Genomic DNA, 22,751 nt, shown 5'->3' with positions numbered 1-22,751 from the left:
AGTGTGTTTTTATTAGGTTTCTGGAATTGTCACAAATTTCCCAATTCTTTATATTTCGGACCCCATATGATTGAAACTCCTTTATGTTTGAGTAGGAGATCAATAATATGATGACTAGTAGTTGGGGAACAAATTTATACTTTAGTTTTTGCCCATTTTATGAACCAAAACATTGCAAACATAGTTAACTCATGTATGAGCAGCCATTCAGTTGTAGTTGAATCATAACACTTCTAATATTGTATTATTCATCCTCCAACATTTTCTCCGCAACCAAACAAGGAAAAATACACCACACTTAAAAAATAGATTAAAAACTTTAAAACTAAGTACTAACCTTCTCTTCTTTCCTGACAACCGACGCAGAAAATCTCAAAATTCGAAATTTGTTATTCTATGTTTCCTAAGAAAACATAGGAAAGAAGATAATGAAAATAATTAAATAAATAAAGGCCCACTAAACTAACACAAAGCAACGATTTAAACAATGACAAAAAATTTAAATGCCTTACATTTTCGAACATTTTCTCGGAATCCAAACAGAGTATGCAACATTGCGATTCTAAAAGGAAATCAAATCTAATGCGAGATTTAAATAACCTACTAACCTCAAATATCCAACTACGGTCGGTATGAAATCGGGAGAGAGATTAGGGCAATGTTTGGGGATGAAATGAAATGGTCAAGAGAAAGGAAATCGAGAAAGAGAATAGGGGCAAATGTTTGTGGACTGAAATGAAATGGTCAAAAGATATATTAGGGCAATGTTTGGGGCTGAAATGAAATGGTTAGGAGAGAGATTAGAGCAATGTTTGGGGCTGAAATGAATGGTTGGAAAAGAGTAAAATTAGGGCAGGATACATGAAATTCCAACCTAAATTTTGTGCTTTTGTTTTTTCATAATCAGCAAAGGGAATTTCGAGAAATATTGAAGTTCCATATCCTTCATCTCAATTTTGATCCTTCTGCTGGATCTTGGCCTTAAATGGGCACATTTTATGAACTTAAAGCTAATTTTTTAACCCAAATGGGTCCAAAGCACAATTTTCCTTCTTTTATTTTTTAAAAAAATTCAGTTCCAACACTCTACACTCTTAGGCCTATATATATACCCTACCTAATATGTTTTTGGGCCAGATGCTCAAAGAGATCAAACCCTAACTTACCCTAACATTCTCAAACCGTCAACAAGAATTCGTCATGTTGAATTCTAAGTTATTGAAATGATCTACATCCCTTCAAAAGTTTAGACAAATCTACTAAAGCATTGGAAGTGTTGTGTCTCAGACATGGATCTTGATATAAGTACTGGAAAGTAAGCTTTTAAGATAAAGCGATCAAGTAAATTTGTATGTCATAATCTCATATTAGAGGTCATAGGTCTAAGACCTTATGGTTTTTTCACTTCATAGTTAGTTTGAGGATTTTCTTCTCCTGTGCATATTAGATTATTCTTTTATCATACCTAATTGCTTATGATTTAATTTGGGTAAAAAATTTTAATCCTTATATAATATTTTTTTTTAAATCACCCAGGAAGTGTTGCACTACGAGACAAATATTTTTTCAATGAACAAATTGAAATTTGTATTATTCTATAGAAATGTAAGTACAATCTTTATGTTATTCTCTTATTCTTCTATCATAATTGTTAATTAAGGACTTGAAAAACCTTAATCTCAAATGAAGAGTTGTTCAAGATTTGATGTCGCAAACTAGAGCTTAATTTAATCTTTGATATAAGCTTTAACTTGATTTAGACTTTAACATGGCTTGATTCTTAGTGTGTATTAAGCCTTAACTTTTGTCTTTAAATAACATGCTTTGGCATGTATTAGGCATTGGTGATCTTAAGCTTTGACCTGTTTGCACCTTGGTATAGCTTGAGCTTTTAACTTTATTTGGGTCTTAATAAACTTATGTTATGACTTGATTTAAACCTTAGCCTAACTCCAACTTTGGTAGTATTTGAGCTTTGACTTGGCTCAACCTTGGCATGGTTTAGGCCTAGCTCTACTTAAGTTTTGTTAACCAAGATCATAAATGCTTAAACTTCTATTCGACTTAAGTTAGGTCTTGACTTGACTTGACTTGGTCCTTGATTTGAGTTAAGAACCAACTTAAATAGCATTGACGAAGGATGTAAATGTTTGATTTCTATTAAAAATGTTTTGAATTTGATTTTGAATGAGTTTCTTAAAATCGTCAATATCATTCTTTTAATTTTTAAATTTTTATAAATAATTATTATTATTGTGATAATTATTTTCATTATAACTATCTAAAATTAAAATTTTTAATTATCAAATTTAATTTATTTATTTTTATTTCATTGAAAGACCAATATTGCTTTATGTGGGCGTGATGTGATATGTGTCGTTATTTTATTTGAAGTATGAATCATATATATATATATATATATATATATATATATATATAGTAAAATATGATGTCATAAAGTATCTTGCTATTAACACATGAGAATTGATGAGTCAATAAAATCTAGCCCTCTACAAACCTTTCTTCAAAAACATATTCACGTACACAATTGAGTATGTCAAGCAATGAACAATTTTTTGTTTTCTTACCAAGATTGCCTTCTTAGTTTCTCAATACAACAATTTTTTTCTCTCATTTACAATTTAAGCTCTTGTAGCCCAAAAGTGATATAGAGTTTAAGCTCATGCTTCAAGGAGCACCCCATGTGTTCAGTTTGGTCCAATAAGCATGTTCTTATAACAGAGTTTAATCAAACGCTATGGATAACTTATTTTCAAGTTGACTTGTTTTCATTATTAGCCTTGAAGGTGAATGGTTGATAATCAAGGGTTAGCTATCATTTGTTATTAAGACTCGTTGAACCCATGCGTCCTTTAAAGTTGTTTGCCACATGTCATCATGTGCAATATTCATCCTTTATTGAACCTACCAATGTCAATTTTTGCTTACTAGAAAAAGGAAACTTTTTTCTATTCTTGGAACAATACCGAACGCAAGGGTTTGAAAATAATTGACCCCATGCAGGCAATTCAAATGTTCTTGACTTGATTACTTACAAGATGTGGTGGTGTTGTCAATCCATTCCTCGTATACAAATTTTGACAGCAGAGCTTTAAGATAAATTTTCTTCTATTGATGTCGGTGATCACTGGGGATACAACTGTCACTTTCAAGAATGATCTAGTAATCGCAGCCACTGGGGACATTTTTATCGTTTAGGATAAAGTTCAGAAAATAAATATTTACACGAAGGAAAAAAAAAAAAAAGTGAAATTCAACCATCTAGTACTCCATAACTAGTTATCCAACCTTGAGCTATGAAAATTGCAGGAAATTCAACAGTTTTAAGCTATGAATCCAGTAGAAGGGAAGGGGAGGGGAGGGGAGGGGAGGGGAGGGGAGGGGAGGGGAGGGGGTGGGGGTTGAAGACATCAACCCGGCCCCATGAAGCCATAATAACTGGTTGTCAAAGAATCTGATTTGAAGTCAGAGGAAGGAGAATAAATATTTTATATGGATAGACATTTGGGGATATTGGCCAACTAACAGTGAAGACTTGAGAAAAACCAGGCTGCACTTGTATTCTCCCCATTTCCTGTAAAAAAAAAATGACTGGGCCAGCCAAAGTTTCTATTTTAACTTTCACAGAGATATACAAAGACCAATTTATATTTCTCAAGAATGACATCATGGGCCTAGTAAGATTGAAAAGATCAAAGAGCCTCCACTGCTTTTAAGGAGACAGATCTAGCATCCATTCTTCTCCCGCATTCCCATTCCTAAGGTTGTGGCAGAGCAAGTGCCAGCATATAAATAGGAAGAAAGTAAACCAGAGAAGCAGGAGGGATATATGTCGAGAAAATTGACCAAGAGGGAGAAAAATCAATTAATTAATGATCAAAGTGAAAGACATTGTACCCTGTCAGGGAGGTTCCTAGGCATTGGGAGTGCGGTGACATATCTCTGAGGGCAGGTTTTCTGAGCATTTGCAGTTGCATCAGAGGAGGACGAGGTCTCAGGCCCGTCAGCTTGCCCCCGGCTATGGAACTTAGCAAAACGGTTGATGACAGAAAACTTCTCTAGATCTTGGCAATCCACTCTCAAGTCCAAGACTGAGGCTCTATTGTCCAATCTGCATCATTACATGAAAGAATAATGAGAGAGAGGGAGACGTTACAATCTATCATATATGAAGCTCAGGAAGAGAAAAACCAAACCCACCCCATAGTGCACCACCTGGGCACCCAAAACAGAACAACCAAAACAAAAACAGCAACAAACAAACAAACAGATAAACAAAAAAAAAAATCCCAACATGCATTAATTGCACTACAACAAGAACTCGGCAGTAGTTTGCATCTCCTCAACCATACTAAAGAAACTAGACAAGTCCAATTGTTTCACTTAAGAATTTGAACATGTAAAGAGAGTATTACAATATTTTTCTTGAAGGCAATCAGCTTCTACAACCATCTTCCCTAGCCCTCCTAATCACCCATATCTCATGGTCCCATCTTTGCCGAGTTACAATTCTGGAGAGCTGAGAGAACTCCACTTGGTTCCTTACACCTTTAAGCTTAAAAACAAGTGTTGACTCCATTATATTAATTTTTCACATAAGGGAACGATGCCTCCCTATGTCAACTAACCATTTTTGGTAAAAATTAGTCACATTTTACAAATTTTATCCCAGGAGCCAAGAGAAACAAGAATTGGAAATTCTTACCTACTCAAGGAGAGAATTAGATCTGGCATTTCATGGGAATTGACATGCAGGAATTGTGATTCCTGGGATATGGTAAAACTAATTTCCCCAGTTTGAATCCCCAAGCATCGAGAAGACAAAGATACGCAATAATAAGAACCATAAAATATACCCGTTTTCTTATTACATAATTTTCCTTCAGCAGTATAGCGTGCAAGAAGCATCCCTAAGCTTTGCAGCCTTTACTCACCAAAATATAAATTCTGTAGGCAATAACCCTCAATCTCTCTACTCATGAAGCACCAAAGAAAAATGCCATGTAGGACTATAGAGGAAAAAGACAATGCTCATCAAACAAAGCCTTAACCTTAATCCTAACCACACTTTGGGTAGCCAAAAATATCCTTGCCATTATGCTTTAACTAAAGAGCCATATGACTGAAATACCTAGAAATATTATACAGTGTCAAATAAGAGCTGACACAGGTGCCAGTTTGATAAAGGTTGGATACACTGTAGCATTACTGGAGACAGATGGGATATGTATTCATTCTCAAAAACAAAACAAAAGTGACAGAAGTAAGAAACCAAGAGTTACCTGAACAAATCATTTTCCAGCTTTCTTGCTCTACTAATGAAGTCTTCCATTACTTTTGTGAAGTACTGATCACCAATTTTCTCAGATGTCTTGTGCTTCTCAGCCAGGCTAAAAAAGCATTTTTTTATAGAACTCATTACTATCAAACATAATAAATTGCTTGGACTAAAAATAGATAAGATGTATCCAGGATGAGCACAGTAAACAATTATAAGTTCAGGAGAAATTCTTACAGGTTTCCACTCTCCAGAGACATAGACGAATCACTTCCTGAGACAGACAAAAAGCTGCATGCATCCCCTAATGTTAATCTAGCAACAGAGTAGACCACACTCTCACAATTTGAACTGGCATCCACTGAGAGAATTGCAGCTGGAGGGGGGCGAAGCAATTGCTGCATAAGCTGTGTTGTCAAAATAAGCCTTCTCTTCGGTCTAAGAAATGGAAAACCATCTTCAATAATTTCAGCTTCATCTTCCACCTGTCATCACATGCAAGCTAAAATAATAACTAGGGGAGAACTTTGAGAAATCTAAAGGAAAAACATTAAAAAAGACTACAGTGGGTCAAACCAGCTCAACTATAAACATACCCTATCAATCAATCGATTTGTTGCTTGAGCCCAGTCTAGTTCTGCCATGCTGAAAATAATAGAACATTGCACAAATTAAAAAAACAGTAAACTTGGCTTAAAAAAATACAATGCAAAATAAATCAAGAAATTTGGTTGGTTAATACAATGATAGTCAAAGAAAAAGAGACCACCATGTGCATTCGCAAAATAACAATAGCAAACCAACTATGATTCACAATCTAAGTTGGAAAAGAACATGAACAAAAGAAAAAAACAAAAAAAAAAACAAATCTGCGCTAGAAAAAGAGTAGAGATAAAACATTTAAGAATATTGCAGTCTGTGAAAACTACCTGTTCTTCTGAAGCCTACGGAACTGAGTCACCTCTTTATGCCATGGTAGAAGCTCACATGTAGCACTCTTACGCTTCTTTGGCCTCACAACCACCAAACTTTGATCAGTGACATTTGGAGGCAATGAAAGAGGGGCAGAGAGATGATCACTTGCCATTGAGATGGGGGTAGAACTATGCTGGACATTAGCAACCTGACTGGTATCAAAAGCACCATTTACTTGGTCCATTGAATTCCGTGTGTGCAAACTATCAGAAGATTTACCAACAATAAATGGCTGCTCCACAGTCCTCATAGTGGTGGTTTTATGCGCGTCATACATAGGGAACATCTGCCCATTTTTAAAGGTTCCATATTGATCAAACCAGGAAGGTGCCATCTGGGGACTAATCTGAGAATGCTCGGCTCTAGAAGAAACTGAATTATTACCACTGGAGTAATTTTGAGAATCATTTCGTCCAAACACAAGCATATCCTGGGAAGGTATGCTTCCAGGCAAAACTTGAGAAGATGCATTTCTATTTCGATTATCCATTTGCTCTGATGAAAAACTTAGTATCTTAGGATCTTCAGATGGAACTGAGGTATGATTAACTGATGCATCCCTGGCCACTGTATTGTAGCCATATGCCAACTGTTGTCCTGCCTTAGGAGCTCCCTGAGAGTCCAGACTGCAATCCAGTCCTTTAAATCTCTTCAAGCCCCTATTACCAGGATCAATCTCAGTACCCTTCATGGCATGCATCTGATGCAACAATGAGAAATTCTGATTCAAACTATTATTTGGTTTCAAAGAACGGCCAAAAGCTTCAATATCTCTTTGGGTGGCAGCAGGGTTTGAAGGAGATGCAGCAGAAAGATGATTACCAACAGATTCTTTTCCTTGTGAACCATGCATTGGCTTTTGGACTGGGTCAATGTTCTCAGATGACACTTGCTTCCAGGGGCTGTCTTTCACTGGCTGCTCTTCCACAGAACCAAAGGCTTGATCTTTCAAAGAATATACTCCAAACTCAGATGGGCCACTCCCTCCTTTGTGGGCATCTTGATCATCCAGCTTCTGTGATGTGGAGGAAGTTGTTTCTGAATTACTGGTTGATTTAAAATGGGATTTAAATACATTGGAAGGCGCCTTGTGAGCTTCAACACCTGGTAAACATTGTTGAGTTGAAACATTGGTCCATACATTAGGTACCTTTGAAAAACCATCCTGATGGGATGTGCCAGATGAAAAAGAAGGCCGTGAAACAGGCACAGCCTCCAACACAGGGGTCTGTTGGGTGGAACCTCTCACATGCAATTGGTTGCTACTACTCAGGCGGGACATGTCTGACATGGAAGCAATGTTGTTATATGGTGCATTGGCAGCTAAATCAGATAATGGTGCAGTTGCAGATTGACTAGTTGGAATTCTATCATAAGAGTCATCAACCTTTCTAGAACAGGCAGCAAACCTATCAAAAGATGCATTGACAGATTGATCAGATGTAACTTGCCCACTTGCAACAGTCATATGCTGATTCTGAAGCGGACTCCTAGAATAAGGGAAGCCAGGTGTAAAAGCAGTAGAAAAGCTTCCTCCAATGTTAGGCTGTGGGGCTTCCTTTCCAGTTTGTCCTTGAGTAACAGATCTATTATTTCTCAACTCTCCCTGAGATGCTTCACGGGAAGGAGGCAAAGACTGAACAGAAGCAGTGGATGCCAACCATGCACGACTCTTATCTCCTATCTCAGGAGAGGTATGCGAGTTGAGCAAATTAACTGTCTGTGAGGAGCTCTGAGAAACCAAGGAACGGTTTGGAACAGGCAATCGCTGAGAAGGAGGGGCCAGTTGCAAACCAAAACCCTGAGAAGCAGAGGACTGATTTCGCTGAAGGTGACCTACAGACCCATCAGAAGTTTCTGGTTCTGGCATCTCAGATAGTGAATTCCGCTCTGAAGAACTGAACTGAGCTGCTGTGCCTCGATCCCTTGATTGATCCACCTTGTGAAGAAGTTCAAGCATATTTTGACTGCAATTAAAGAAACAGTCAAGGCTACAACTCAACTCAACTCATGCAGGTGATCATATAAAAAGAACCAATTGGAGAGGAAAATAAAAATTCAATTCTATAAAGAAGTTAGACACTAGACTTAGTAATAGTCAGCTTTGAAATTAATAATAAAAAAATGAGTCAGATAATCAAAATATCTCAAATTTATACACAACAAAAGAATTATATTAGACATTCACAAGCATAATTAAGCAGTAGTAGAACTACCATAATTAGATGGGAACAGCAAAGGATAACCAACAAAATAAGCCAAGCAAAAAGGGGGGAAAATAAGGTTGGCAACAAAAGGTCTAATAATCAACTACCTTGATTGAGCAGTCTTGTTTTGGATATAGATACCAACTGATCTGTCAGGAGGAGCAGACATATTAGGCATAGAACCAGGAAATATTCCTCTAGAAGGTACCTCATCTACTCCTCTTGTGTCTCCCTGAAATTCAGGCGATGGACCCTGTTAATAGAAGAACATCAATATTTTCTGAGTTTAATAGAACTTGAAAAGATAATAACACCAGCAACTTTCATCTAATATAGCAAATCTTAGCAATCACCTTTTCCATTTCATTCGAATCTTTAGGAACATGACCAGAAAATTTAGATGGTCCAGAAAATCCTTGTTCATGACTTTTTAATCCCCGGGAAACCTGCTGAGACATGGCCTGTGCGTGTGAAACATGTTTTGCTTCATAAGACGGTTCTATATCCACTTCCAAATTTCCCATTGGATGATACTGAAATCGGCGAGACCCCGAGGTTTTTCTACCAACCTGACCAGACAACTTTTGTTTGGCGCCTGGCAAAGAACGTGAGTCACTTGCATCTAACCAAACATTTTCTCTCAAACCACCAGAGGAAGCACGATGGGATAAGTTAGAGCGATAGCCATCACTGGAGTTCTCTTTTTTATCACAGTTCTCCATCTCATGCATTTCAACTGCTCCCTTGGTAGAGCTATTCACTGATGACTCCAAAACCTGAGGGCCCTTATTTAGATGATGCTGGTGTTTCCCCAAGCCTTCATTTCCTTTAGAGTTCACAGGAGAAGCAACATTTTTCCAATAATCATGTTGACTATTTGGAAGCTGTTGGCTAGTTTCCTGGCTGGTCTTTCCAGAACTAAAATTTGGTATTGCAGCAACATTATTACGATTGGAATCTTCTCTATTGACCTGTGAACTTCCAGTGCCACACTTTACATGGTCCAATTCAACTGTTGAATCAGGAAGGGAATCAGCTTTCCATGTACCAGAACCATGCATGGCTCTGTTAAGATCATTACTCTGAGAATGGTGCAATAAGTTTTCATTTTCATGAGCTCTCATTGTAGCATCCCCACCAGGTGCTCCAGACTCAATAAAATTCCAACCATTTGGTTTATTGCTGGGTTGGCCACCAGTGCTGTAAGAGGATATGCTCTGTTGATGGACCCAAGGTCCTGAAATGCTCTTCAAGTTTGGACCTGCATCAGAAGAACGGGTGGCACTTCCATAATTTTGATTCCCTTCACCAACTGTCTTTTGTGGAGGGTTGCGATCTAGCCACTTGCTTCCTTCTTCAGAAGAATGCTGTATGGATCTGTGAGAAGAATTCATCTGCAACCTCTCACTCTCTTCATTTGAAAATTTGAGTCCAGATTGCTGAAATCCAGGGAAGCTACTATAATTAGTAGTCATATTGACATCATTAGGTAAACTAAAAGGTTTAGAACTTAATGAAGAGGCAACCTGCAAGTTATCAGCCCAAACTGTTTGCTTTTTGCCTCCATCACTGTATGTCGCTGGCTGAGGGTTCCCAGTTGGAGGTTCAATGCTCTGAAAAATCGGCCCACTCCACTCTTCCTGTAGCCCTATATCATTACTAGAAGTTTCTGCTACAGCGGACTGCATAAGAGCACTCCAACTTCCACTCTGCATGGAAGGAAATGCTCCTCCAATGTCTGTACCATCCAGCTGATTATGGCCTCCTGTACCCATATTGGAGCCCTTGCCAAAGACATCCCAAATACTGTCATCAGTACCATACAAAAACTTTTCTTCAGTTGGATCAAGGCCAGCTGAACTCTGAGCACGAGCAACCGGCATCACTGTTTTCTCTTGTAATGTTTCGGATGAACCAGCAAGATTTTGCCTTCCATGAAATTCCTGCAAAGGTGCATTTCTTTGCTGGGAGTTCAATTGCTGCAAATTTTCCAAAACAACACCACCACTTAAATTTTGACCAGGAGCCTGCCCAAACAATTTTTTCACTGGAAAACCCTGCTTAGAAACCAAATTACCATCCTGCAAGCTAGGTTGATCTGGGAATGCAGTATATTGATTGCTTGGAAATGAATTACTGCCAGATGGAGTCTGCTGCATTGCTGCCCTATCCACTTGCATATGAGAATATTGGCTCGAAGTACCTCTTGTGTTAGAAACAGGAACCCCATACAAAGACTGATCACCCTGTTGAGGAGCCAAACCCATCATGCGGAGTGCCTGACCTTGATCAGGGGAAAACATGAGTCCATTAGAGGATCCCTGGATTACAGGTGATGCACCACGCTGGATCCAGTTTGTGTTTCCTGACATAAACTCAGGGTGCCATGAATAATTAGATGCATCATGGATGGGAGCTCCATTAATCATGGCAGGTGAATGGTTCCCAGGAGCCTGGTTAGAAAAGGAGGGAATTTGATTTATGGAATTGTGTTGCCTTGTTTCTTGTTGCTGAATTTGTTGCTGTCTCTGAAGTTCTTGCATTTGTTTGAGCATCACTTGTTGCTGGAGAATCTGCATGTCATTAAACCCAGATTGTTGCCTTGCCAAAGATTGCAGCATGCCTGATTGCTGGCCACCCATCTGTGGCTGACCACCAAGAAAATCAAAATTAACAGGAGATTCGGTAGTTTCCATCATTACTGAATTTTTCCTATGATGTTCAGGACCATTCCCTCGCTGTGATTCAAAACTAGATAAGCCTCTCGATGTTAGGCTATGCCGATCAGATTCTGTATCCACTCCCAAAAGGTTTGCTTCATTCTGCCTTGTCTGAAAACCAGTATGACCATGCATATAGCCATTCAGATTCAGCTGTTGATTCTGAGACTGATTTTTGACAATGTCAGGCCTCAGAGTTGATTGTGTAAAGTTCAAGCCATGTGGGACTCGAGAAGACTGACTGCCATGTCCTCTCTCAGAATCTGCTGTTGCCAAAAGTAAAAGGAAGCAATTCTTAAAACGCAGCTTCAGAGAATCAGAATTCAAAAAACACTGCAAATATACATTGCAAAACCATGAGACCTTTAGTCTCAATAATGAGGAAAGCAAAATAGCTCATTTGCAATGGGATGCTTTATGGAAATATTACAAACCATTAGAAACCGACCAATTAAGACATCCAATGATTGATACCTGGTTGTTGTACACTGTAATTCTTGGGATTGGAAGTTGGAAGCGTACCAATCTGTCTCTGGTTTCCCACCCAAAGATTGTTATTTAGACCCGGCCAATTCCCGTCTACAGCCTGTGAATGATGCTGGCCCTGAGACAAGTTGTCTTGCCCAAAAAAATTGTGGACCCTATCTCCAACTTCGTTGCCAGGCATAGATAATCTAGCCCGCAGATTTCCAGCAGCTAGGACTTTGTGAAGAAAAAAAGACTACCTAAAACAGAGATAATAAAATTCAAAAACTTCCACGTTTTCCAGTTCCATCAGGCACAACTTATGTGAAGTTCAACTAGCATGTGATTTTAATATAAATACAATCATGTTCTAAGGCACACCTCTTTTCTGTACATTTAAGTGTCAGTCCAACTCCCATATTGCCAGCCCTCAAAATAAATCATCCTGAATGTAATCAGTTCACTGTATCAATAAAAACTAGATAGGGTGATAAACAATGTCTATACGGTAACCAATATATTTATAAACAAAAAGTCATATCAAGCCACTGGAGTGCAGTGATATTTTATTCTACCTTCATTGAAAAATTGGACTGACATGAAAAGGGAGAAAATTTTGCCACTTTTATGCTCATTTTTATTTTTGATTTTTTTTTTTCAACCAGTAAATCCTTCATACAAAACTTTTGAGTTCACAATATGACCTCATCAATATTTTTGGAATAGATGCTAAAGGGAGCACCTAGGCACGTGAAAGTCTTTTAGAGCTGGATGATAGGGTAAACCAACACCCCCCTCGACAATCCCCCAACCCCCTCTTCTTTTTCCCACCAAAAAATGTGCACATGCCTTTTTCCCCTCGCTTTTGGCAAGGCTTCCTTTGATACATAGTACTCTGGTCTCTAATTCCTGGCTAACACTATTGGATCAGTAAAATAGAAACACTGGAAGTTACAAATCTCATTATATAGCTTTAGCACAAAACTGGAAGGCTGGGACTGCAACTTAAATTGTTGCCTTGGGCAATCTTTTATGCAAGTGATCTTGTGGCTCTATAAGTACAGCAGGCTTGACAGGGTAAAATGATTTTTTTTAGCATGCTTTCCATTTTTCCAAACCCAACTTTATCATCTTCCAATATGTCATAATATCATCAGCTTACATGCATTCAGTCTCCACCTCATTTTTGTTTTCCTTTGATAGGTGATTTTTTCTTCTCTTTTGGTGGGATTCATGCTGAAACTCAAATTTGGAACATCCCACATCCCCACTTCAACACCTTGCCACTTAAAGTCTCAAGGGCTTCACTACTCCTCTTTAATGTTTTCATAACTGAACCAATCATTGAACCGTAAAGTTACCAAGTCATGATTCACTAGTCAAACCAGTGGTTCAACCATGGTCAAATCAAATGTCAGCATAACATCATAAATATATAACTTATATATTGTTAATATTAGTTTAAAAAATTAAATATATATAGTTAAAAAGTAAAGATACTTCATTTTCTGTTTTTAATATCAATGGATTAAATTATAATAAAGATAAAATATAATGCATTAATATTTTGAATTTATTTTATTTTATTATATATATATATATATATATATATATATATATAAGTATAACATTTTAAAGTTAAGAAAATATCAATGATTTGAAAACTGGACCAACCGATGGGACCGGTTCAACTGCCAATTGGTCCTTTTTCAGGTTTAGTCTCCATATTGGACTGCTTTTCTCATCAAATTGATGAACTGGTGACCTGGCCAGTTGAACTGGCTGACCTTATGAACCAGACAGTTTTAACAAAACCAGCAGGATCATATTTTTGGCCCAAAATGTTGTTGGGCTGAAGGCTAAGTTTCTTCGCTAGCCCAGGGGTAACAGCTTGATCCACTGTTAGGAGAGGCAAGGAATTTAAACATGTAATTGTGTTCATCACTTTCTGATGTGGGATCCCTCTTGTGGGCTGAAACAATTAGCATTGCATGGAAAGGAATTGAACTGTGGGGCTTCAATATAGAATCAAAGGAATGACAAAGTAGACCACCTGATCTTTTGTTAATTTATTTTACAGCCAAATAATATATAAATTATACATTTATGAAGTCATGCTGACATCATAATATGACCACAGTTGACCCACACATCAGACCAATAAATCGTGACCCAATAACTTTTCTCATTTAATAACTGGTCCAATTCTGAAAACATTAGAAAACATATCTAAAAATGAAATAAAATTGTATTATTTAACCTCAACTCCATTTCAACAATCATATATTTTGCTATTCTACTATCTTAAAAATTACTAAATTTTTTTTATTTATATTATCTTTACATATATCATCTAACAACAACATGAGTATTTTAATCTTCAAAAGGTCTATATTGGTTACGACCATCTTTTTTATCAAAAAGGCAATGTTGATGCTGGCTGTTAAGGAAATTTTTTTGCAAAAGGGCTTCAGTTTAAGCACGGCCTCAAGCATGCATTCCTTAAAATTGGAGGGGATCTGGCTTTGGAAGAAAAACCTGATAAGGTCAGCCAGCCCCCAGCTGGTTCAGCATTGTTTTAATCCAAAACCAGGGTGATTAGGCGGACCAAATAGAAAGGACCAACCCACAGATGATCGGACCAATTTGGCCGGCCAGTTTGATCTGGTTTTTAAAGCATTGCTTCTCTTTACATAACATACTTATCAAACTCCCAGGACCCCAGAGTGTCTGAGATGCTGCTCCACAAGTGCATGTCCACCCATAAGACAGACAAACTTTTAAGCAAGCCAAAAATCATCTTAACCAATTTCACAAATTAAGTCATTTTATCTTCCTCTATATATGACATCCCTATGAAACTTATGACATCTTTCCAAGACCATCATCCAAATCCTATTATGGTAGCAACTTCAAACAAAGGATAAGAAATATTAACAGTGATTTTATCCTTTTCCCTTCAAAACCGACCTGCCTAGGTTTAAGAAGGAGAAATATTGAAGGAATCACGTCTCTCAACATGGCAAAACAACTTGGCTCTTTTCCAAGCCTCAAATTCCACTTACAAAAAGGACCCTTTCACATTACCAAGAATGACAAAGCTCTAACCTCACTCTTTCTTTTCTTTTTTTTTCCCTTTTCTTCTGGGAATTTTTTATTCCAACATCTAAAGCCACTCAATGTCATGACAAAATAATCTTTTCAGCTTTATAAACAAATGAATAAAGATAATTATTGGAAGCTAAAGAAGGGAACACGCAAGATGCATATAGAGATAGGTGGCCAAGAATTTGTACTAGGGGCAAGTTTCTAACCACTAAAACAAAAAAAAAAACACCAATGCCCCATTTGGCTGGCCATAATGGGGGATTGGAATCCCTATATTTTTCCAATTCCTCCCCTTGGAGAATGGGAATGAGTTATTCAAATTTCATTCCTATGAATAGGTCAATAATCAAAGAGTACGAGTAACTTCTTATTTTCATTTTAATGTTTTGCAATGTGGCATAAATGAAATTAAAAATAAAGATAATTCTAATAGTAACATTTTTTTCATATTTACCTCACTTTTCCAACCAAATAGAAAATCTTCATTTCTTATCAACAAAAAAAGGTATTAAAAATATTTCTCTCTTTCTTTTCTTCTTTTTCTAGGCAAATAAACAAAAATTTGCACTTTTCCATTAAACAAGGAATGCAAAACATGAATTCAAAAATAAAAATATTTTTGATCCTTTCCTCCACTTTCTTGAAACTTACCTGGAAAAAAAAAAAAAAAACTATGGGTCTGTTCAGTAATTGTTCTTAAAAACAGTTTTCTATTCCTTAATACAAAAAGCATTTTCTAACTTAAAAAATACATTTAGCAAACTTTTGATCAAATTTTTTTCTAAAACAAGTAATTTTTAGAACAAATTTGAGGTGCTTTCATTTGTTTTTTACAGGGTGTCTAAGCAACAATTGAAAAGATGAAGAATACTTTGCAAACTTTTGCGTCATGCATAATTGTATAATGCCTTCATGAAGAATAAGACGAAAATACTGTTTTTCATATTTCAATTCCCAAACAGAATTAAAACAATTGAAAATTGTTTTTAAGAATGGTTCTCAAGAACTATTTTTGAGAATTGTTTTCGAAAACATATTCCATCAACCTTATATTTTTTCATACCCAACTTTACTTGAAACATGACTAGATACAAACTACCCAATTTATTAGCAACAAAAATAATTTTTTGATAGGAAACCACGCGTGAATATATTGATAGAAAAAGAAGTACAAAAGGAGGATGAGGAATCCTCCCGCCAAAAGTAAAACTAAACAACACGAAAAAATAACAATACACTAGGTCGTCCCATTGGAACTATTAGATCTCCACACTGCTAGCCAATCAAGTTGTAATACGTTAAGGGGGATGCCCTTAAAACCCGCTGAACAAAAAGCCCAAAAGGACGCAAGGAAATGAATGGAATCCCAAAGATGAAATTTTAAAAGATAATAAATACAGATTCATTTTCTCTTCTTTTCCTCATTTTTTATCAGATTCTTTTCCTCAATTCTCTTAGCAACCAAACAGAAAATTTCATCATTCCCATCAATCAAAATAACATCAAATATATATTTTAATAAAAATAAGAACTTTTATTTGTTATTCCTACTTCTAATAGCTTGTTGTCTTTTGTTATTTCCTATTTGGAGGAGGAATGAAAATAACTAGGGGGTGAGGAAAAAATGAAATTCATGGAACTAACATGGAATGAGAATAAAAAAATTTCATTCCCATTCCAAGCTATTACATAAAATGTCTGAATGAACTATAAATGAAATGGGATTCTCATTCCACCATAAAGTAACCCTAGAGGATAACTAGACTCTTACTGTGTTGCCATGGATCAAAATTCTCCTACCTCCATATTTATTGACTCCTAGTCCTCAACATCCTGCAATTTCCAATTCCACTATAACTCATCAGATTTGGCAATCCGTGACTTCTCTTCTCTTGTATTGTCTCTTCTTTATGTTCATCAGCAACTTTCCCATTGTGAAGGGTTGGTCCTTGATTCCCTGCAAATTTTTCTCCATAAGATATTTCTTCCAAGCTTTATCCAAAATGATTCCCCAATCTAGAAGTCTAAATCTCTGTCTAAAATAAGGCTATGCATAGTTATTGGCCAATAAAAGGGTTAATAACAGTGGCATTTTGCAGAAATGGAGGTCTTTCAAGGCTTTGTTCTTTAAATGATGTTTATTTGCTTAGGCAGTGTGGAAATTGTGGACCACCTTCTCTTTCATCATCGGTTTCTGTAGGTATATGACATTAGTCATGTAGACTAGCTAGCTTCGGCTATGTTCCTCCTAGAGAAGTTGCAGGACATTTGACCGTTGCTTTTAAGGATTTTGAGGGCAATACCTTGGTAGGATGCTTGGACATGTGGCTATGCTTGTCATACCTCAAGTGGTTTGGTCAAAAAGGAATACCGTGCTATTTTAGAATAAGTGGAGATTTATGGAGTCTCTTAGTACTCTAAGGGGCACTGTCCATTACCTGACTTTTGTTCATGTGTTTATTAAAAAAGAATTTCTAGGCACTCCTGTAAGTCTAATCATGTTGGAATAAGTCAGGCTTGTAGTTTAATCAGAAGAGATATAGAGTTTGATCAGAGAAGAAACCTCCCTTCATTTGGCTGCCTTAAGCTAAACTTAGATGTATATCATTTTGTAAGTCAGTGGGATGGAATTGATGATACATTTAGTGATCACTGAGGTGGTGTGGTGATGGCTTTTCTCCAAGTTAATGGGGTTTGAGTTCAAGAATGAAATTAGGATCTAGACTTGTTGGATGGGTTGTGGAAGGCAAGGTTATTGGGAATTTGAGATATAACAATTTTGTGGTGGAAGGAGTCTCGACCATTATTATTGCTTGAATGTTTTGGAAAAATCGTATTCCTTGGAAGCTAGATGGTTCAATAAGCAAACTATTGATATTTCGAGAGTATTAGGTTTACCTGGATCCATGTATTTTGGTTGTACCTTTTAGTTAGATGCTTTTAATAAAACTATTTTTGCCTATTGAAAGAAAAAATTTGCTTGGATCTCTATATAAGCTTGTTGCGGACAAGGAGCCTGGACATTAGAGATTTGGCAAATTTCAAGCCTCCCAGAGTTGAAACAATTTTAGATGTTGAAACCTAGTGACCTTGGTTTCCCTACTGTTTTTCCTATTCTTTTGTTGTACTCTTCTAGTGATGCTTGGCAGGAAGAATAGCTCATTCTTCATTGTATTTCTATTTCACATACAAAAATAAATACATAACTAATGTAAAACTCTTAGCCACTTTCTCCATGGTGGATGTCATGTCATCAGAAACTCTGCAATTTCATGCCTTTGAAATAGGTCAGATCAGTGCACCCAGATAATGGTTCCAAACTTTTATCTATCTTGGCCCTAGCCTTCAGGAAGAAGGAAAAACATCCTTATCCCAGTGAGAAAGTGCCCAAGCTAAATTAACTAGGTAAAAAAAACATAAAAGAGCAAAGGAACAATGGATATAGAGTTTATCCACTAACTCATACTCCAACATGCCCATACAGGATTAGAAACATTGATAAAAATGATTACCTAGAAGCTTATTTTTGATAGGTAAGAAAAGATCTATTAGAAGCTTATATAAACAGGATTTCCTTTGATTCTCCATCCCACTAAACCAGATGGTACTTCAATTCTCCAACCCAACCACTCCAAAAAAGTGCTCTTGAAGCTTCTCAAAACTCTCAGTCACTGTGCCTTTGAGGCATGACTCAAGTGGTAAGAGGCTGAGGTTAAGATATGGGAAGTTCCAGGATCAAGTAAAAAATAATTTACCAATCAAGGGGAAAAAACAGACTCACTGCACTGTGAATGCTGAACAAGGTAACACTGTAAACCAGAACACTCATCAATAACAACCCATCGAGAGTTTTCCCCCTTTCCCAGAAATGTCTGGCTTTCCAATAACACTTCCCATCACATTTAACAAGCAGTAGAGCAATTGATCACAAAACAATTTTCCTTCTAAGATATAACCAGTCATTTGCAATACATATGGCTCAAGTGGCAAGAATTTGGGGAGGTAGGTAGGAGGTTCTAGGTTACTTATCTCTGATGAGGTCCATTTACCAGTATATAATTAACAAAAGAAACCTTATTAGTTTAAGACAATGTACCAGTATACAAAAAGGGAACCAAAAGAAATCTTGTTATTACATGTGGCTATTTACAATGAAGATAATAAGTGATAAATTTTCTTTATTAATTTTCAGGAAAACTCAACATTTTTACAAGTACGGGCAAGAGATTGCAAATGTTAAATTCAGCCAAGTACCTAATTTCTGGCCTTTTTATTTTTATCTTTCTTATTCTGGAAAAAAGAATTCTGACAGAAGGTGAGCCTGGGGATGAAAACTCAGAACATCGTGGTCAAATGGGGATTCACAAGAACCCCAGAATGGCACCTTCTTGTTAAAATTTCTGATTCCAGTAGAAGATTTGTAGAGCATATTAGTGTGGTTTGATGGAGTTGGTGTGAGAAAATCTAGTAAAATGGTGAAGTTTGTAATCTTTGGGAGTCTTTACAGCTCTGCTGTATCTCACAACAACTGTCTTTCATTTTGGGATAGTTTATACATAGGGTTAATGTCTACTTGCTTAATTTATCTCAGGACTTGCAAACTTGGATAGACACTACCATTTAAATGGTCATTCTGATGAAAACTGAGTCAGCAGGGGCTTTGTATAAAGGAAATTTAGGTTATGATGATGTTGGATTTTTTTCAGGCATCCAAGACGTCTTTTTGGTGTTTTATAGATCAATGGAGTCGTGTGATGCATTTTGAGCTTGAAGTGTTATTTTCATTGTAGGACCTAAAACTTATACAGGATACTTATCAAAGAATATACAGATGATCAAGTTCAACATGGAAGAGCAGATTTTAATGAACCTTAAAATCTGCTCACCTTGACAGAGAGGCATGGGACCTTTCCATCTCATTTTTGGCATCTATATCGGGTTCCATATCATCTATGTTTTTCCTGAATAACAGGAAATCCACCTTGACGTGAGACATTTATCCTAACAATCAGAGAAGCAAATGCAAGCATCTTGGGCTCTCCTCTCTACCGTACACCATTTAAATACCAGGGAGGCTTGAACTTTGATCCTCTGGTTCCTTGCCAAATGACATTACCGCCGAGCTGTGCTGTGTTGTGTGTATGTACACAAGTATACAATACATTATATGCCTTTGAATTTTATACGCCACTAATGATACATCTCTCATATCATAGTTTTTTCTCATAACTATGTTCTTTGGTATATTAAAGCATAAGCATTTGTGTCCTGATGTACCCATTGCAGGGTGTGCCATATGTATGATGTGGAAATGGATTGGGTTAGATTGCCTATAGGTGATTATTCCTTGTCAATATTGGATTTTGTGGATTAGTTAGGTTGTAGATAAGGCATAGGTACAGGTTTTTGTGCCTTCGTGCCGTTTCTTTTTTTCTTTTTTTCTTTTCTTTTGTCTTTTGGCTTCTTTGTATACTTTGTGTATAGCTTCTTGGTTTTATAGGAAATTGGGTTAGAGTGCCTATAGGGGATTGTTCCTTGTCAATGTTGGATTTTGTGAATTAGTTGGGTTGTAGATAGGGCACAGGTATAGGTTTTTATGCCTTCATGCCATTTTTTTTTTTTCTTTTTTGTCTTTTGGCTTCTTTGTATACATCATGTATAGCTTCTTGGTTTTCTTTTACTGCTGATACAACCTTTACTTCTTACATATCAGGAAAAAAATGATGCGGAAAAAATTATGTTAAAATCTTTAACACATCTTGCCCAACATGTCTAGAATATTGTATTGTTACAATAAGAAAACAACTTCTTTTTGAAGTATTTGTCCTTGTTGGAATTTCTACTTATATTGTCTAGAATTTCTACTTATATATGCTAGAACTGGGATTCATATGCATACTTCATAAGTAATTTTCTTAGAACTCTATTCTTTCAATCTTGATAGTCCTTTTCTTCCGCCAAGCAATACTATTTTGTTTGGACTAGATACCATTATTTGTCCATGCAAAAAGAGAAAAAGTAGCAAAGAATTGGAGATGGGATGGGTCAGAGAAGAAACATAGAATGTTAACCAATGGAAGTTGAGTAAGTTAGCAACTTGGATTCCAGGTGTCAATTGTCACAAAGGTACGTCAATTCAAACAACAAAATTCCAGATATTGCATTAAAAAGCTGTAAAGAATTAGCAATGATAATAATGATATCAATAATTATAATAATAACAATAACAACAACAACAACAAAAGTAGCATCAGCATCAGCCTCCATTGACGAAGTAGAGACAGGATGTTTAAAGATAAACCAGATCATATAAATAGAAGCAGCGATAAAGTAGAATCCAATACTCTCTCACATTCAAGCAAACACATGTGAGAGCAACCAATGCATTCATGCCCAAGTAATTGAACTTCAAAATCCACGCAAATCCAAACAGCCGCCAACAAAAATAACATGCTTCTATGGATATAATGAATAAGCTGCCACAAATCTGACATAAAAACCTAAGCCCATGGCCGGAGAGGTCACGAAAGACGATAAAAGAAGCTACAATTTTGAATCTCGAATTTCTAGTCTTTTAGGACCCAAAGAAACATAAAACCCACTCTACACGGTTTAAGACAACTGCCCAACTCAACTATTTATATATCCGTTTGGCTTAGTTGACTCGTGTTTCCCATCCTAACCAACCATGGGCGACATAAACCCCAAAGTCCAAACTTTTTTTTCCTTTTCTTCTCCTCCATTTTCTCATCGGCCTAACAGACTAAAAGAATCGCGTATCGTCTCAAGTGAAGGCATTCATTACCAAACACCCAAATTTCAAGCCCGACGCGAACAAGATCGAAAGCCAAATTCCACAATTCCCAACTTGGAACCAATGATTGAACAATGCAAGGCGCGAACACGGGCACCGATGAAACTGCCCCACCCTAATACATCCGGACTACAACCGACCCTAACCCTAATTCTCGCCTTGGATGCAAATGGTGGTCACTGAGAGAAAAATTAGGGTTTCGAAAGAGAGAAAAAAAAAAGAGGCGCAAACTTACAGTGGCGTTCTGACACCTTCATTAAAGCTCGAAATCGATCCTCCAAATCACTGCGATTAGGGTTTGAATCTCAGAGAGAACGAGAGGAGAGAGAAAGAAAGAGGTGTTGAAGAAAGATAAAGTGATCGAAATAGTGCGAAATTTTCAACGAACTGTAGAGCAAAATTGTGGTTCGGGCCGAGGCTAAGGTTCAGGGTGCACGAGGCTGATGCTCAGGTTCGGTTGAGGGAGTTTGGGTGGGGATCTCAAAGTGCTCTGGGTGCGTCTCCAGGTGGCATCTGATTGACTGTCTACGGTCCGGAGTTGGGGAATTGGGTAGTCCATCCAATTGAAGTCTACCACGTTGGCAAAGTCCCTTTGTCTTTAGTGGGCTTGTAGTTGGAAGCATCACAGCCGTTCATCTGTGAACAGTGTTTGGATTTTCCATCCTTTTAATTTATTATTAAAAGATAACTAAATGTATTAAACAATGTATAATAAGTATAATAAAATTTAATTTGAAATTAAAGATACTTCTACACTGCTTAAAATTTTAATCAAGAGTGAAAAAAAAAAATGTGGGTCTCTTAATAGCATATAGAGATTGTGGTATTTATGTTATAAAATGAAATAAATAGTCAATATAAAAATGATATTGATAATCGAGTAGTCATAAATACGAAAGAAAATAAAATATGAATCGACATGAAATTTGATTTAATCATAGAAATTATTAAATTAAATTTGTTTGTGAAATATTAATTTAAGCATGTGATTTATTAAATTTGTCACTACTGTAACACAAATTTTGAACTATAAGACAAACAAGTTGTATGTAATGGACATCGAGTGCATTTGAATAGAAACGTGCAACATTTACGGAGAAATGTAAATAAAATAATGGTTTCAATAATTTCTTATTGTGTTAGCCTAGTTTAACATGCTATAA

At 36.7% G+C, this 22,751-nt stretch overlaps 1 protein-coding gene across 12 annotated transcripts; it reads right to left on the bottom strand.

The window, feature by feature from the left end:
• Window positions 1-3,111: 3,111 nt before the first annotated feature.
• On the bottom strand, window positions 3,112-21,987 carry LOC117904911. Of its 12 annotated transcripts, XM_034817731.1 has the most exons (12): window positions 21,824-21,986; window positions 12,048-12,111; window positions 11,676-11,926; window positions 10,008-11,467; window positions 8,835-9,920; window positions 8,589-8,734; window positions 6,229-8,241; window positions 5,896-5,944; window positions 5,537-5,784; window positions 5,304-5,411; window positions 3,919-4,132; window positions 3,454-3,612 (listed from the first exon to the last, which is right to left on the bottom strand). In XM_034817731.1, exons 3-12 carry the CDS (start codon window positions 11,866-11,868, stop codon window positions 3,487-3,489), a joined length of 5,643 nt encoding a protein of 1,880 aa, XP_034673622.1. In that variant the 5' UTR covers window positions 11,869-11,926; window positions 12,048-12,111; window positions 21,824-21,986; the 3' UTR covers window positions 3,454-3,486. The 12 variants fall into 12 exon arrangements, with proteins under 12 accessions (XP_034673623.1, XP_034673622.1, XP_034673617.1 ...); XM_034817732.1 differs by lacking the exon at window positions 3,454-3,612 and adding an exon at window positions 3,112-3,196 and having other exon boundaries at window positions 8,835-11,467; XM_034817726.1 differs by having other exon boundaries at window positions 8,589-8,713; window positions 8,835-11,467; window positions 21,824-21,987.
• Between the last annotated feature and the right edge of the window lie 764 nt (window positions 21,988-22,751).

Source organism: Vitis riparia, chromosome 17 (genome assembly GCF_004353265.1).
Source record: "Vitis riparia cultivar Riparia Gloire de Montpellier isolate 1030 chromosome 17, EGFV_Vit.rip_1.0, whole genome shotgun sequence".
Classification (NCBI taxonomy): Eukaryota; Viridiplantae; Streptophyta; class Magnoliopsida; order Vitales; family Vitaceae; genus Vitis; species Vitis riparia.
The sequence above is the reverse complement of the archived record's forward strand: the minus strand, read 5'-3'. Positions and strand labels throughout refer to the sequence as shown.